Consider the following 18,292-nt stretch of genomic DNA (forward strand, 5'->3'; position numbering starts at 1 on the left):
TTTGAGTTCAAGTTGAGTTGAATTGTTTAATTATTATTACATGTTTCTCAAGCTGTGGAGAGAAAACAGAATTAAATACAGTTCACAACACGAAATTCTCTTTTATCTGAATTTATACTAACATCCCTCTCCAGTTTCATTATCTCTAGCTTGATCTTTTTTATTTTCAGTTTCTTGTGTTCATATCTAGTTTGGTGCTCTCTTTATTGCACAAACACATTTCTTCAAAGGCTACTTACCACTCTGAAATATGTTCCTGTACTTTACCTTCACCTGCTGCCAGGTACGCTTTTGGCTGTTAAGATTGCTCCTGTTGAGATGTAACAGTGAAAAATAATATGTGGGTCACACTCACGATAATATAGTCACTACAGTATGATGATGCGTGTCGATTATTGGGTTATTAATAAACTGAGCAGGGCCAGTATATGTGCTGTACATCTCATACAGAGACAATTCAGCATGCTTTATGTAAACACATTATAACACAAAGAGGAGAGCATAAATACATGAGGACAGTAAAATGAATGTCAATGGTATGAAACTTTCAGAACTTACGCATTTAGTCTGTCTGCAGTTGTTAGCCATGCCGTTTCTTCGCTTTATTGATCGCAGCTGTATTACCATTTCTGGTGATGACACTTTTAAAATCCTCATACAGCTCCATCAGCATTATTTGTTCAGCAGCCGAAAAAATAACAGCTCTTGTCTCGCTCTCCTTTTCACAGAGATCTCCGTTTTTCCACCATCCACTCGTCAGGGCTTCTTACGTTCCTCGTGCACTTGCACTAAGCTAGGCTATGGAAGCCTCGCTTGGATTAGCCTCACCGAGATGCAGCTAAAATATCTTTGAGGAACGACTTAAGGCTTAAATGGGAGATGGCGCTAGTTCAAGCGACGCTTACCGGCTACAGCCTGGCTTACTTTAGCTACTTTCTAGGAATACCCCCCTGGGTCACGCTGGACCTCCATGCTCTAGATCTTGCTGTGGAATAATACTGGCTGATGTTTCCATCAGCAGCGTTTGCTGCTAGCATTTTAAGACCGCTTTATGCTTTTTTTTTATTTGGCATGGGACTCCAACGCCTTGATGCCCGATGGGCCAAGTTCCAAACTTTTCTTGCAGAAGGTGCAGTTTGCTTCATAAATATTTGCTTCAACCATGAGGTACAATGTTTGTTCTGAAGGGTCAGGGGTCCGTGTATCATTTGTTCATTCAATTATTCCATTCAGTCTGGCAAACAGAAAAACGAAATGTTTCGTTTTTCTGTTTAACCAAAAGAATGGAAGATTGGTGTTTTTTCCTATTTTCAGCTAAAAACAGAACACATAATAAACGGGAAAACCAAAACGAAATAATAAATCTAATTTACGTTTTCGTGTTATTGGTTTCCCGCTTTTGGATCCACTAAATGAAAGTCATTGGCAAATACACATACACACATAACGGTGTGGTGTTTCATAGAAAAGTCACAAACACATCAACGTTTTCTCACATTTAAGAAAAAAAAAAAAAGCCCCGTGAGGTGAGAACAATATTATAACATAAAACAAACATCAATCCTCATTATCCAAAATAGCATCACTCACATTATTTTAAAACCAGGGTTTGGTGGCAAGAACTAAGCATTTATTCTTGGAATGCCAGCTGTCTGACATTCATAACTTCAGAAAAGCCAGTAACCTTGTGAACACTGACGGAAAAAGGATCCGCTCTGCACTTCTATGGAGGTAGATTTGTTTCTTTATTATTCAATCAAAAAAAAGGTTGCTTCAATCAAAAAATATATTTTCAATCAAAAAAACCCGTTTCAATCAAAGAAAAAAAGTGTTTGAATGCAAAAATATATTTGAGACTCAAAAAAATGCATTTGAACACTATTTTTTTTTGCTTGAAAATGTTTTTTTTGATAGAAGTGAAGGTTTTTTTGTTTGAAGCAACTTTTTTGATTGAAGTATTGTTGTTTTGTGTTTGGGCCATATTATGGGTAGGACATTTGTGTCTTTATAATTCAATCAAAAAAGAAGTTGCTTCAAACAAACAAAAAATATTTTCAATAAAAAAATCACTTCAATCAAAAAATAAACCTTTTCAATCATAGAAAAAATGTTTTTGAATGCAAAAAAATATTTGAGACTCGAAAAATTGCACTTGAACACTTTTTTTTTGATTGAAAATGTTTTCTTTGATTGAAGTAATCTTTTTTGTGTTTGGACCATGTTATGGGTAGGACATTTGTGTCTTAATTATTCAATCCCAAAAAAGTTGCTTCAATCAAAAAAAAAACATTTTCAATCAAAAAAAAATATTTTCAATCAAAGAAAAAACTGTTTAAATGCAAAAAAAAAAAAATCATTTGAAGTGTTTTTTTTTTTGATTGAACTTTCTTTTTTTTTTTAATGAACTTTCTTTTTTTTTGAATGAAGTGAAAAAAGTTTTGAAGTCGTTTTTTTTTTTAATCATTTTGACACAAACGTACCGCAGTGGGCGGGTGCTTCCCCATTGGTCAGACATGTTTGAGTGACAAGTGTCTACACCAACGACGTCTTTCTGACAAGCAAGTCATGGTCGCCACTCGCCAGCGAGCCAGGAAGCAGTGGTCAGGCAGTGGTGGAGTTGTTGGTAAGTAGATAAAACCGTATTAAAATGATTGGTGTCACGTTATTAGCCTACTCTGTTTGATATTTCGATTAAACATACAGCTTGCTAACTTAGCTCATGTTGACTAATTTGTGTGATTGTGTTAGATATCTGACGCCTCATATTGTCAGGCAGGCTAGCAGGGTGCGCTAACGGCTAATTGAATTGTTTATTTCACTTAAGTAACGTTACAGAGGCTTGCTATGTGCTAGTGCTATATTGTGTTATAATACGTAACGTCATTAGTGGTCAAACAACAGTCCACAGGCCAACTGTTGCCCACAGCGCTGCCTGTTTAGCAGCAACAGGTCATGCAGAGCCTGAGTCTATCTTCTCACACAGCCCACAGGATTACAGCTATTTGACCGTCCCGCTCTCTCTCTCGCTCACGGGTAGTGGTCTCCCCACCATCACAGTCAAATGCTCGCAGACACAGAGGCAGATGCTGTTATTTTGAGAGCGGGGCTTACATATGCCGTCCCGTACGGAAAATAATGTTGCATACCACCGGTAACATGAATATATATTCCGTTGCTCGGTGCGCAAACTAGCTATGTCAGGCATTATTTATAAGTAGCCTAATGTCCCGCACAACTCCACATGGAAAACTGGCAGTTCAATGAAGTGATGCTTATTGTCTGACATAGTGTACAAATAGTTACTAGCTTAAAGTATTGTGCCAATAATGATCCTTCTGGTAAATTTGGCATTCAGTTGAGACACAAAAGCTCTTAGTTTAATGAAAATCCTTGGAAAAGAAGACAAGATGGTTTGTTTAATTAGTATTCATTTATTTAGATTTCTAATATCATATAGTATTGTCCTGTCAACCCATTACAAGTCTTGCCTTATTCAGTGTTGATTTATTGACATGTTTATGTAAGATGTTTTATTAGAAGGTGTGTGAGTGAAAGTTGTCTGAAGTTGTATTTTTCTATTTTATTGCAATGCTGATTGATAATGTAGGACTCTGGTCCTGGCTTGGCCTAAGTTTTGGTGTCTCTAGGTGCTGTGCTCTGTAGGCATGACACATTAATTTCTTTATGTGATACTTTATTTTTTGCATCAAATTATTTGAAGTATTGATAAGCAGTATTGATATCGATACAGGTATTGCTGCACTCTCAATTATAACTGCTCAATAGTGTCGTATGGTTACTTTTATTATACAAGCCATCAATTTTGATGGCTTGTTAGTGTAACCGTTAAGCATAATGGCATTAATGCTATATATAGCGTACACTTAGCCAGATATTTTTTATTTTGTTTTGTTTTTTTTAAAGTAGCTAACTAGCTAAAGCCTTAAGTAGCTGAAATTAAGTTGTCTCGTGTCTCTGTCTGCAGCAACACACACACACACACACACACACACACACACACACACACACACACACACACACACACACACACAGACAACGATAGCTACCTACATTAACTGCAACATCTTTCCAGGCAGCAGATGGACTAATTGTTTTTCCTGTTGATCAAATTATGTTTTTTTTAGGCCAAGAACTCCACTAAAACTTTTTGGAACAGGATTGCTTATTAAAGGTAAGAATGGATGGGTAGATTTTATTTATGGTTTTGCTCTTTTTATGTGTCTGGTGTATTGTAGGTCATAACCATTTTCACAACAGCCATCTTTTCTCCCTCCCATTTAGAAAGACCAATACTACACATCACCTCTGCTGCTGATTCTCCATTTTGGGGTTGTGCTCCCCATTATCTATTGCAGGTAATGCACTGACTATCTCATACAAGTACACTTATACATGAATTTCAAAATTGCTCCTCTTATAATGCTAAATTTTAATTTGCAGGCATCCGATGGCACAACAGCTCTTACTGAGGTTAAGGGATAGGTTGGTTTCTGTCATCAATAGAGTACCCATTGATTTTGAGTACCTCCTGTTTGTGTGCACTCAAGAGTTGCAGTTTATTCAAGCTGGCACACAATACATGGATATTCCCGCAGAGCTGGCTGATGGTCTGCAACAGTTGACTGTAGTGCTCAGTTCACATCTGTCACAGAATCCTGTTCCTCCACTATTTAATGATGTAGCCACCACTTGTTGGAGTGGGAATGTAGGACGGCCAGAACTACAAATGAGTCGTGACACACTACAGACGTTGCTGGATACCTCTTTACCTCTAGTTCATTTAGTAGAAATGCATGGCATTTCACGGTCAACCCTTTACAGAAGAATGAAGGACCACAACATGTCAGTGAGGGCATGCTATTCTGTAATTTCTGATGAAGAATTAGACCAGAAAGTCAGGGCTATTAAGGCAAGGATGCCGCATGCAGGCTACAGAATGGTCAAAGGAAGTCTCCAAGCAATGGGCCTTCGTCTTCAATGGAAAAGAGTGAGGCTGTCTTTGCAGCGTGTAGATGGTGCAGGTATCATTGCCAGGATGATCCAGCTTCGTTGCATTGCTCGACGAAGCTACTCTGTCCCTGCTCCCCTGTCTCTCGTCCATGTTGATACAAATCATAAACTGATAAGGTAAATTAATGTCTTGTCTGGCAGAACTTATTTTACGTTTGTATGACGTTGCTTGTTGACCAATTTACTGTGTTGTATGATGTGGGAGTTCTACATACATGTAATACATAAATGAATTATATATTTTTTCAAATGCATTTTTTAAAGGTATAACATCGTCATCTTTGGAGGGATAGATGGATTTTCCAGGAAGGTAGATATTTTATTTTCTATTCATTCACAACATATTTACCCTTATGAACAACTCCAAAACATACATGGTATGCGTCTACCTCTTTCATAGATTTTGTATCTGGACGCAGCAGCTAACAACAAAGCAGCAACTGCTTTTGGCTTCTTCATGGAGGGTGTTCAGAGAAATGGATGGCCCTCAAGGTATATATTCAAATTGCAGGAGAAATAAAAGAACGACGTGCTGCTGTACATTATGAAGTTATGTCATATATGGGGGGGAAAAGCATTTGCTTTTCTTTCAGAGTGAGAGCTGATCAAGGGGTGGAAAATGTCGACATAGCCAGGTGCATGTTTACTGTCCGAGGAACAGGCCGTGGAAGCTTTATTGCAGGCAAAAGTGTCCATAACCAGAGGTAATTAAATGAACTTGTCGCATCTACACTTGACATCTGCTTTTTTGATAATCCTTCTCAGAGTGGAGGAGTAAGCAGTGCTCTGCTGCTTAGCAACAATAGACCATTTTTTATAGCAGCTCCTTTGAGAGAACTGACGGTAAACTTGTATTGTATTAATGTGACTAACAGGAAGCATTAATTACATTATCAATTTGTGTCAATCATGTGTCAGTCTGACCGGATGTTGGTTTACCCTCTTCTGTCAAGATGGCTGCTTTCAACAAGCTCCATGGTGTGCTGGTTATAGTTGGCAGTCATCTTTTACATTGAACAGTGGTCACAAACCTTGGCACAGATTTCAGCTTGCTCTCTCCTATACTCTCCATTCCTGATTGAAATTTCCTGGTGTGAACTGGCGGACACACACACACCGGCATAAAAGTGGCTGCACCACTGAAAAGCCATAAATGCCATTTACTTATGAACAGACAGCACCAGTGTTTCTTATTCTAACCATTGTCTGTCTGCCTTTTTTCAGGGTGGAACGCTTATGGAGAGATGTTTGGAATTCTGTAACATCAAAGTACTACAACGCACTACACAGCTTGGAAGAAGAGGGCTTCATTGATCTGTCTAATGCGATCCACCTCTTCTGTGTGCAATATGTGTTCGTACCTCGTCTGCGGTCAGATCTACAGCATTTCACAGACAGTTGGAACAACCACCCGATCCGCACAGAGGCAAACCTTACACCTCAACAGATGTGGAACATTGGAATGCTCCAAGCACCTGTGCCTGAGCCAAATTATGCAGAGGTGGGCATGTAATACTTGATTGGCATGGCAGTTTTTCCCTTAAGCACTTTGTCTATTATCATTAATTTGTTTGTTGGGCCATGCAGCTGCAGCACATAGACCATCAGGAGGAGGTATCTGAAGACACTGACCATGGGATTGTTGTTCCTTACATTCCATCCCCCCTGTCTGCAGAGAATCTTGCTCTGCTGCAACATGAAGTGAATCCTAACTCTGACTCCTTATCCTTTGGTCAGGATATATACCTGCGTGCTCTTCAATTTGTAATGAGTGAGTGACGCTCCACACTATTAAGTGCTTAATGATTATAGCAAACATGTTTTGAAACAATACAAATACACAGCTAATCATTTCAATGTTATGATTAAAAAGCGGCACTAAGAAAATGTCTTTACTTTTTACAAATTCCTAGAAATAAATTTTAAACATATTTTTCTAAATGCGTTCCAAAAACCAACCCAACCTTTGTATGTTGAAACCCACAGCCCATGCGTAAATGGACAGACACCACTCAGCTTTGAATGAAGGTAACTAACACATGGTTACTCACATACACCATGAAACGTTACACTACAGGCATTTAAGTATTTTCTGTCAATGTCCAAAATTTAACCTATATATAATAATCTAAAACCTGATTACTATAACATATAAAACTATTTGTTCTGCTAGACCCCTCCCCCTTTCAACAGCATAAAGAGCAACAGTATAACCCACTGCAGCCCTAACACGCCTGGGGCTGCATGATGGATCACTACACCACCTTACAGATCACCTCCACAAGTTCATCAATGTCCTCTTCTGCCTCCCCGGCTTCCTGTTCCTGTTAAAGAAGTCCTACACCACTTCCTCCACCGACCGAATGAGGTCTTAAAAGTATTTTGAGGTCTATAAAAAGTCTTATAAAAGGTATTGAAATAAACTTTTGCATTCCTGCATATACCCTGTATAATAAGTTTGAAAATACATTTTAAATATGAAATGTTATTGCATGTCTGTTATATTGATTTATACGTGAATTTTTGAAATGTGAAGCAGTTGGAAAACATGTTTTTAAAAATTGTTTATGTTATTGCTAGTAGTTTTATTTTTGTTGTTCATAATAGCACAGTATTTGGAAGTGGTCATTTTTGATCAACAATGAATACGTCCAAGGATCTTTAAACCCTAAAATGATAACTAGTGTTGGTCTTTCATTTCCACATTGTGATGTTTCCCCAAACCATATTTTATTTGCCATAAATCAGAAAGATAATGTATGGAATGTGTGTTGTGGAGCTCTCAAAGCTGCTGATCCTGCTGCTGCTAGCTGTCCATATGAGAAAAACATTCATAAATTATGATTAAATGATAATTAGAGCATTAAAACATAATCTTCAGGAAATGGTGATTTTGAGGAAAACTTGCAATGATGTAACAGAATATGTTTCATATAAAATGTAAAATTGTTTCATATAAAATTCCCATATAAATATGTAATTATACAGCAGGGGAATAAACGTAAGGTGACAGCACAAACAGCTGGTTTTACTGAACATTTGTTTTATATAAAGATTTTTAATTATCTGTTTTCGGTAAGTAGAATCATAACAATATGTAGGTCGAAACAAAATCCCTCTCTGATCAGCTGTGTACACATGATGATACAGATCAACCTGACACGTAAGGGGCTCTTCAATTCAGTGGTGCAGTGGTAGCACACGTCTCTCAGCTGGGACATGTGAGTTCAAGTCTCAATCTTTACATTTTCCTTCTGTCGCTTCCACGTCGATTTGCCGGCGTTTAATCATCTGTTTGAAAAACGACCTAAGAAAAACTTTCATTTCAGCCCCTCTATTGCCTCAAATAGACGACAGGATGAACCTAACTCCAAGCGACGCTGAAGTTAGGTTCCGATTCGTCAGCTTCCGATTCAACCCGATTCGGTTCGTAATGTACAACATTAATCAGACGTGAGAAAGACATCAAAATGTTTGCTGGGTAATCATATCTGTATGTACACACATCTCTAAACATGAAAAATGCATAAACAGAAGGAGCATCAGACCCTCGCATCCTGACGAGGACCACTTTAATTCAAATTATTTTATTGCTGGAACAAAATACAGAACATTAATGACCTTACAGTAGATCCTGAATCGTCCTGCCGCCACATAGGAAGATTTGAATAGCCTAATCAATTAAGTTTGCTGCCTGCTTGTTGTGTGTAAAAACGATCGGTGAAAAATACAGTATATTCAATATAACAATAATATTTAAAATGAACATTATCATATGACAATGAATTACATTATCGGCTCAAATAATAATAATTATTATTCTTATTATTAACAACAATTCTTATTATAGTAACAAAAGACTATAACTTTAACAAGATTTTTAACACCTCTATGGCACTTTCTGGTCTCTTCAGTGGTCAACACCTAATGTCAAATGTCAGACTTATACCCACCCTTCTCTGGGAAACAAACAGAAATGCAAAGAAATACATCCCTCTTTAAATTTTGCTTTGTATAATTTTGAGCACAGTGTATCAGACACATGAGAGCAATAGCAACTGTCCAAACATTCAGAGCTTTTGAGTGTGTTGCCAATTGAAATTCTGCTGTCATGTTATCAGTTTCTGCTTGTTTCCCAGAGAAGGAGGGGGTGTCAATGCTGGTATACCATTAATTGTACAGTATATTTCAGAACGTTTCTATATGCAAGACTGATTGCAAGAAAATAACAGAACACCCAGCAGACAACAGGAGACATTTTGCAGGAGTGGTGATTACTAGTAGTCTGAGAGGATCAGGGTTGAACTAAAATTAACTGACTAAACACATCAGGTTTAGTAAAACAAAAAGTTAAACTCTATCAAACCTGGAACCATATCGGATTGCAATTTCAAGGTTGGACTTAAATGCATCACTATCTTTCAGATGTGCTGTGGGGAATGTTATAGTGGTGCTGCATGCACTCACAACAGGGTAGCATACTGTGTGCTTTGGCATGCGTTCAAGACAAGTGTGATCGAACAGGACTGTGATTTTGAAATTCTCCCTTTCTGAGACCAGCATGTGTCTGTGAGCCTGCCCCGTGAGCCACTGCATCACTCGAGGAACCGAGAGCGGTGCTCCATTGTCTTCTTCATCAGGCTGACTGGTGTCCCCATCTTTAGTTAAGCATAGTCAAATGCAAGAAAATGGTGAAAAAGTTTCATATTCAGTTTGATGGATGACATTGACATTGGTGCAGCTCAGTTGATTTGAAAGCAAAACGTGATTTTAGAAAAATTACCAAAAGCGGGGGGGAGTAAGCTGCACTAGTAGAACAAGCATAAATTGCACAGATTGTAGGTCGCTCATGTAGCGTACCCAGACTCCCCACAATGTCTGTGATTTACTTGCATATGACCTTAAACCAGCTGCTGTAGACATGGAGTAGCTCTGCTACCAACATGTAAAAATGTAATGCCAATACATACCCTCCAGCTCGAGAAGGAAATCTTGAAAGAAGTTCAGTATCTGCGTCTCTGTCCTTTGTTTTACTGAACCTGTCTCGCTCATCACTGGAGCCAGGCTGGAGATGATGTAATGTGAATCAACCTTGAAACATAAAGTACATTGGGCTGGTTAGTTTGGATTGCATCTTAGAAGTCAAGACAGACAAGAGCATAGCTAAAACCAATTATATTTAGCACACCAAACAGTATGAGACGTGATATTTAAGTGGGAGTCTAATTCTAAAATTTCATGCATTTCAGACAAACGGAAAGTCACTTGCCGTTAGATCACGAGTAAAATAGTGGGGCGAGGAAATAATGAACCACTTTAAATTGAACAGTAGAGTTATTATAGGTCGGAACCACCAATCAAAACAAAATCCCACTCCATAAATTGTCTAAGAGGGGGACTAAAATGGCTGTCTCTCAACTGAAGGTAACACAGAAAGCCATCTCCAAGTGTGGGGTGTGAGACAGGTTTTGGACTTAGGCATTCATGTTACTATTTTATAAATGTGGATTCTATATGCAGATTTTTATTTTACTGTGTAAAGCACTTTTAATCACTTTGTGCTTAAAATTTGCTATTTCAATACAGTTGCCTTGCCTTAGGCTCGTTAGCAAGACTGTGTTTTATGAGCACCCGTCTTGTTTATTTTACCTTGTCATCATCCCCAATCACGAAAAGATTCCGACATTCCTTGGGTTTCCTTTGCATGACTGACAGTAGTTGGTAGAGTTCAAGGCCTTCTTGCAGTTGTTGAAGCATTGGTGTACGCTTCGTGGTGGCATGTAGCAAAACAGCTCTAACAAAAAGATAGACATTGGACATTAACTTTAGTGCCTATCTTACTGGAGACTTTTTGAAAATATTGCTGAATCCCAGATTTGTGTGTCAAACGATTGTACGCAAGGTTTAAGCACAGATTTGTGCGTATGCACTGGGTGTGAATGAGGCCCAATGACTTTAACTTGTCATCTGTAGACCATGGTTGGCTCACTGCACCTTGGTAAAAATCCATGAAACGTTTGGTGAGCTATAGAAAAAACAATGCATACCTTACTATGCTGTCTTTGTGCTCCAAGGTGATGGGGCCCGTATATCCACAGTTAAGAATTTCCTCTGTGTACTGTGTCACGTCAGTTGCATTTTCAATCTGAAAGCATATTTTCCAAACATAACTTCCAGAAAAAATATTTTTCACACAAGACTTTCATAATGGGAAGGATATGCGCTTGAGATTTCAACACACCATTTCGATTAATGTGGACAACTCTGCATCATGCACATTTTCTTTTGTGATGTCCTTCAGTGTCCCGGTCACCAGATACTGGTAACACCACTCTTGAAGAAAGCTTGGAGGCGGTCCACCTTGGCCAAGGCTCACTGCAAATATTTCACCAGCAACTCTGGATATAAGAGGGGGAAATAAAAAAGTGATGCTATGACAAAATTATGTATTGACCTCCCTGTTCATTCACACCATTACCATGGATATATTTTTTTCCTCTATTATCTAAAAACTATGCTAGAGAAAGTTGCTTGTTGAAAATACTTCCATGTGAGTATATTCCTCCAGCAACAAGAGTCAGTTTGCCATTTAGGCCAACATCCTCTGCTTACCCCATGTGGTGAAGGCTGAAGGAATATAATTTAAATATGAAAGTGAATATTTAGGTTAATTGTGACTAATTTATCAATCCATCCCAAAGATCACATTCTTCAGACTAAAACCACCTTGTGAGATCACAGTGACCTTAACCTTTGAACTCCAAAATCTAATTAGTTCAGAGTCCAACTGGACCTTCTGGCCACATATAATCAAATTCTGCCAAGCTGTTTGTCCTGAGATATCCAGTTACAAAGAGTAGGAAGTACTACACAAGTCCTTGCTTGTGTTGTAGGAACTCTCAATGTACGTCGCTTTGGATAAAAGCGTCTGCTAAATGACATTGTAACATTGTACTAAGCCGGATAAGACAAATACAATGCACGAGGTGAAAATATAAATTCATTCCTATGTACCCAAGTCCCTGTGACATACCAGCATCATGTCAGGGGGGTGCACTTGTACACCAAGGTGCCTCACGTTACAGAATCAGGAGATAAGTTCCTGGCTGGAATGGCCAGGAGCCAATATTTGGAATGGTTACTTACTATGTACCCAAAGTCACAGAGTCAAAGTGTCTTAAGACAAGATATGTAGAGGTGTACCACGAGCAATATCTTTTATGTAATGTAATGTAGTCTATTCCTCTAGCAGTGAGTAGTTGTACACACCATTATAGTATACACCATTGTGTAAATGCAAGTAAATAAGTAATACTGTTGATTAATATGAGAATATGAATAAGAGTAACAAACTTAAAATAGTTTTTGTCCAGGTCAGTGATGGAGTATTTTGGGATCTTCCCCTTCTTCCCCCCTTCAAAGAGGCGCGTCTCTATCCCAGCAACCATCTCTGTGGACATAAACAAACCAGAGAACAGCCTCAGTCACAGGGTTTTATTGTTGATTTGGAAGTATTACACACTTGTGACTGGCTTACTACTTACCAGACAGGAACTCCTTCCTTAATGCCCCAGTGTCGATGCCAGCTTCTCCTATGAAGGTAATTTTCAGTTTGTTCGCTGGGCCTCCAGTCTTCTGGCGCTGCCAAAGCTTTAGACCTCTCTCCAGCATGTTGTCCCTCGAGACACAAATGTTGAAGGTCTTCCCCGTCTCAACTTTTGAGTCAACCCAACGCAGAACATCTTCTTCACTGTTAAAATAAATTATTACATCTTACAAATCTAAAGATATTTTGGCAGCAAAATCAAAGTTTCAAGATCCCTTTTCTTTTTTTTTACCATGAGATGTCATCTATTGGATCTTGTGTTGGTTCTTGCAGATCATGGGGACTTTCAGGTCCAGCATCTGGGCTCCATACAGGACTACAACTAAGAATGGAAGTTACAATGAATTCCATCTAATCACAGCAAACTAAAAAATGTGATGTTATTATATGCAAAGGACATACACTACTTGTCTGTTTTATTTATTTTTTTACTCTTAAGCACATTGAGTCTGCACCTGTCGCACGAAATGTGCTATATAAATAAATGTGACTTGACTTACCTTGTTCCACAGATACTGGCGTGGAACTCAATGTCCTGGCTTGGGAAGTATTTGTTGCATATCGGGCATTTTGTCTTACTTTGCTAAATGGGAAGATGTATGGACAGGATTAGTTCCAATTTTTATAGCAACCCTCTCAGCATAAATGGTAAATAGTAAATGTTCATTTGATCATTTATGGTTTCACTCAAAATCAGGAGTAATAAAAATATAAAACATTATATTATTATTGCAATAAATATTATTCTGTCCTACATGGAACCATACCTTGTTCGATGGTGGCACATCTAAAGTCGCAGGAACAGAAGAATCAAGCTCCTCATCTTCTTGCTGAAAATGCAGCCAAACAATGTGTCAGATAACTAGATAACACTCTGATTGACAGTTGTCAGTCATTTAACATTTAAACAGGCCAAGAGTTTTTTAATCTAAACAGCAAAATTAATTTTTTTAAACCAGGTTTTCTTATAGTTATGGTTATTTTCACTCAGACTTTTGTGGATGCTTAATCAGACACTCGGCTTTGATATAATATATGTATTTTTAATATTCAAATTCATGTTTCCAGGGGCTTTTTTAATTTATTATGACTACACTTTATTTTCTCATAATGATGTTTCTGTTTATCTTATGCCAATAACAGACATAGATGATAACAATTAGAGAAGAAAAAAAAACACTAAAAAAAACACCATTTCGATTTTGGGACAGTTTACATTCACTTCGGGATGGTTGAGACCGTTTTTCAGGAATGTCCAGGGACAGTTTTAAAAAAAGTTAGTCTGGAGGCCTGGTGGCAACATTCACCTTTCACTTGCATTAAGTGGAAAAATGTGACAAGAAAGGCGTCTCACCTCTGAATCACAAAGAGCTGTCGAAGACGTCCCTTCACAATCACCTTGCACATGAAGGGCTAGCATTTGCAATGGCATGACCATTTTGCACTGTGTGCATGTAGCCTTTGGCATGAGACTGAACTCTGGAGCATCCACTGGCAGTGGTGTCAGATCAATCTTCTCTTGGAGAGGAGCAATATATAACATAAACTTCCCTCCTGCGGAGGCGCTTCTAAGAACAGAGCCAGTGTATCCCTCTGACTCTAAGGCGACAGCGGTCATTCTCCTCCTTCCATGTCCACCTGCAAATTCAAGTTTTATGGGAATTAAAAGTAGTGCCAACCAAGTATATTAACATCAGTGTGCTGAGCATGGCATTCAGCCAGTGTAAGTTGACCCATTCATGGCATACTTGTAAGTGAAAAATAATGACATGAGGAAAAGTATTATCGACTGTAATGATAATGAAATCGAGGACAAAAAGTTAAAACGTGCACAATTAGGTGTTCTGCATTATAATAATCTACAATGTCATGTTTCAGAAAAATATATTAGATGTTTTTATGTTTAGATACGAGCCTCTATGACATCTCTTCTTGAGTTAAGCTCTAACATTATTCACTAAATTTCCCATATCTCCTTGCGGCAAGTTTGGTTATCACATTATGATCACTGTACACATGGATGTGCCCACTTAAAAAAAAAACAAAAAAACTGTCAAGTCAGTATTTTCGAACAGCTTATTTAGGGAAACTCTGGAAACTCCTTTTGAACTCGGAAAAGCCTTGTGTAGTGCAGGGCTCCACACTATTTAAAGATTCTATTCAAATAGCCTTATGTTAATCTAATGTCTTGTTTAACATACCAGCTGCTTTGTATAGAAGCAGTCCTCCTTCAAGACTTGCCATTTTCGGGTAGGTGCTCTCCAGTAAAGTGGACAACTACAGTAATAAAGACAGAACATTTCAGGAAGGTATATCTGTAAAAATCGATCGTGGAGAAGGCAATGATAGAGGAGGTAGGGGGAGATAAAGAAAGATGCTGCTCCTCACCTCTTCATGGCTTAAGTCTTTAGTGATCGAGAGAGTCCTCTTTCCCAGCCCTGCCTGTAGTAGCTCCAGTTCATCTTGTGTGGTCGGGGTTGTTTCTGCTTTGTCACTCAATAAGAAAAAAGCCATGTCAAATCCTTTCCATGGTTTATGTTTCTTGTCTCTGTGTTTGTCTGCAGATTTTCTTTTGAAAAATCCAGGGAATGATCTGCAAAAAAGTAAAAAAATGTGAGACCCTTGTTTGTAAAATAGATTTGTAATATTTTACAAAAAGGGGTCAGTAAAAAATGAAATTTGCATGGGATGGCTGTGTATGTGGAATAACATTTCACAAATCCCCTACAACCTGCATGTCATGACTCGGTCCATGTTATAGTTCTGTTTCCTGTGTCATCTTGTTGTATTGACTTCTCCTCTCGTTTCAGATTCCCCTTCCCTCCTCGTGTGGTTTCGTCCTCCTCCTTGATTGTCTGTCCCCACCCTCAATACTTTCACCTGTTCTGTGTGTGTGTATATATAGTCCCTGTGTTTCCCCTGTCCGTTGCCAGTTCGTCTTTTTGTCCCCGTGCGTTACTTCATAGCCTTTATTGCTCTGTAGTATTTTCTAGTTCCTTGGTATTGACCCCTGCCTGTGTTCTGGTTGACCTCGCCTTTGCCTGATCCCTGTCTGGTTTGTTTGCCCCCGCTGATGGATTACTTGTGTACCGAACCTGTTTTTCCAGTAAAGACTGTTACCCTGCCTAACGCTGTGTTTGAGTCGTGCATTTGAGTCAAGACTATTGTTGCTACACCCTCAGCTCTGATACCGCATGGCTGACTTGAAAAATAAATGCACTACTGCTGGCTGGCTACACTACCTGGACATCTCGTTTTGTACAGTTGAAGGGGTAGGCATGTCCTGACTCCTCTGCCTGGGTTCTTCTATGGTGCGATTAAGCACTGACAGAAAAGTCTGCGCAGCGGCAGTGGCTGCCTGCTTGTCATACTGGGATGAGAGATTAGATCCTAAGTTAACCACTGTTATCAACAATAACACCATCAATCACTTTAGATGAAGCAGGTAGAGTCTAAAAAGACTAATATTTTTTTTTTTTTTTTTTAAAGATTAAAAAGTGTGAATCCAGTCAACAGCAAGTGGAGTGTAACCTGAGTATGTGATAATCGCCTTGCCATGAAGACATGCACAAGAGGTGATGTGTAGTATTGGTCTTTCTAAATGGGAGGGAGAAAAGATGGCTGTTGTGAAAATGGTTATGACCTACAATACACCAGACACATAAAAAGAGCAAAACCATAAATAAAATCTACCCATCCATTCTTACCTTTATTAAGCAATCCTGTTCCAAAAAGTTTTAGTGGAGTTCTTGGCCTAAAAAAACATAATTTGATCAACAGGAAAAACAATTAGTCCATCTGCTGCCTGGAAAGATGTTGCAGTTAATGTAGGTAGCTATCGTTGTCTGTGTGTGTGTGTGTGTGTGTGTGTGTGTGTTGCTGCAGACAGAGACACGAGACAACTTAATTTCAGCTACTTAAGGCTTTAGCTAGTTAGCTACTTTAAAAAAAACAAAACAAAATAAAAAATATCTGGCTAAGTGTACGCTATATATAGCATTAATGCCATTATGCTTAACGGTTACACTAACAAGCCATCAAAATTGATGGCTTGTATAATAAAAGTAACCATACGACACTATTGAGCAGTTATAATTGAGAGTGCAGCAATACCTGTATCGATATCAATACTGCTTATCAATACTTCAAATAATTTGATGCAAAAAATAAAGTATCACATAAAGAAATTAATGTGTCATGCCTACAGAGCACAGCACCTAGAGACACCAAAACTTAGGCCAAGCCAGGACCAGAGTCCTACATTATCAATCAGCATTGCAATAAAATAGAAAAATACAACTTCAGACAACTTTCACTCACACACCTTCTAATAAAACATCTTACATAAACATGTCAATAAATCAACACTGAATAAGGCAAGACTTGTAATGGGTTGACAGGACAATACTATATGATATTAGAAATCTAAATAAATGAATACTAATTAAACAAACCATCTTGTCTTCTTTTCCAAGGATTTTCATTAAACTAAGAGCTTTTGTGTCTCAACTGAATGCCAAATTTACCAGAAGGATCATTATTGGCACAATACTTTAAGCTAGTAACTACTTGTACACTATGTCAGACAATAAGCATCACTTCATTGAACTGCCAGTTTTCCATGTGGAGTTGTGCGGGACATTAGGCTACTTATAAATAATGCCTGACATAGCTAGTTTGCGCACCGAGCAACGGAATATATATTCATGTTACCGGTGGTATGCAACATTATTTTCCGTACGGGACGGCATATGTAAGCCCCGCTCTCAAAATAACAGCATCTGCCTCTGTGTCTGCGAGCATTTGACTGTGATGGTGGGGAGACCACTACCCGTGAGCGAGAGAGAGAGCGGGACGGTCAAATAGCTGTAATCCTGTGGGCTGTGTGAGAAGATAGACTCAGGCTCTGCATGACCTGTTGCTGCTAAACAGGCAGCGCTGTGGGCAACAGTTGGCCTGTGGACTGTTGTTTGACCACTAATGACGTTACGTATTATAACACAATATAGCACTAGCACATAGCAAGCCTCTGTAACGTTACTTAAGTGAAATAAACAATTCAATTAGCCGTTAGCGCACCCTGCTAGCCTGCCTGACAATATGAGGCGTCAGATATCTAACACAATCACACAAATTAGTCAACGTGAGCTAAGTTAGCAAGCTGTATGTTTAATCGAAATATCAAACAGAGTAGGCTAATAACGTGACACCAATCATTTTAATACGGTTTTATCTACTTACCAACAACTCCACCACTGCCTGACCACTGCTTCCTGGCTCGCTGGCGAGTGGCGACCATGACTTGCTTGTCAGAAAGACGTCGTTGGTGTAGACACTTGTCACTCAAACATGTCTGACCAATGGGGAAGCACCCGCCCACTGCGGTACGTTTGTGTCAAAATGATTTAAAAAAAAAAACGACTTCAAAACTTTTTTCACTTCATTCAAAAAAAAAGAAAGTTCAATCAAAAAAAAAAACACTTCAAATGATTTTTTTTTTTTTGCATTTAAACAGTTTTTTCTTTGATTGAAAATATTTTTTTTTGATTGAAAATGTTTTTTTTTTGATTGAAGCAACTTTTTTGGGATTGAATAATTAAGACACAAATGTCCTACCCATAACATGGTCCAAACACAAAAAAGATTACTTCAATC

General features: G+C 38.5%; 1 protein-coding gene and 1 long non-coding RNA gene across 2 annotated transcripts; one reads left to right on the plus strand and one right to left on the minus strand.

Moving 5' to 3' along the window:
* The first annotated feature begins 6,650 nt into the window (after positions 1-6,650).
* On the plus strand, positions 6,651-7,709 carry LOC142391451 (uncharacterized). The gene is made up of 3 exons (XR_012770572.1): positions 6,651-6,802; positions 7,018-7,059; positions 7,205-7,709. It is a non-coding gene; the product is annotated as an uncharacterized LOC142391451 (long non-coding RNA).
* Positions 7,710-9,031: 1,322 nt separating this feature from the next.
* On the minus strand, positions 9,032-12,757 carry LOC142391452 (G2/M phase-specific E3 ubiquitin-protein ligase-like). Its single transcript, XM_075477211.1, has 7 exons — positions 12,576-12,757; positions 12,385-12,481; positions 11,273-11,429; positions 11,079-11,176; positions 10,681-10,825; positions 10,002-10,122; positions 9,032-9,689 (listed from the first exon to the last, which is right to left on the minus strand). The coding sequence occupies exons 1-7, from the start codon at positions 12,700-12,702 to the stop codon at positions 9,382-9,384; spliced, it is 1,053 nt and encodes a 350-aa protein (XP_075333326.1). The 5' UTR covers positions 12,703-12,757; the 3' UTR covers positions 9,032-9,381.
* Positions 12,758-18,292: the final 5,535 nt, after the last annotated feature.

This window comes from Odontesthes bonariensis, chromosome 11 (assembly GCF_027942865.1).
Source record: "Odontesthes bonariensis isolate fOdoBon6 chromosome 11, fOdoBon6.hap1, whole genome shotgun sequence".
Lineage (NCBI taxonomy): Eukaryota > Metazoa > Chordata > Actinopteri > Atheriniformes > Atherinopsidae > Odontesthes > Odontesthes bonariensis.

Excerpts from the sequence above, each read along its gene's own strand:
- LOC142391452 (XM_075477211.1), bottom strand. The coding sequence starts at position 12,702 with ATGCTGGAGAGAGGTCTAAAGCTTTGGCAGCGCCAGAAGACTGGAGGC. Across the intron at positions 11,430-12,384 it reads CTGGACAAAAACTATTTTAA|AGTTGCTGGTGAAATATTTG; the intron begins GTTTGTTACTCT and ends TCTTATATCCAG. Across the intron at positions 11,177-11,272 it reads TGTCCACATTAATCGAAATG|ATTGAAAATGCAACTGACGT; the intron begins GTGTGTTGAAAT and ends ATATGCTTTCAG.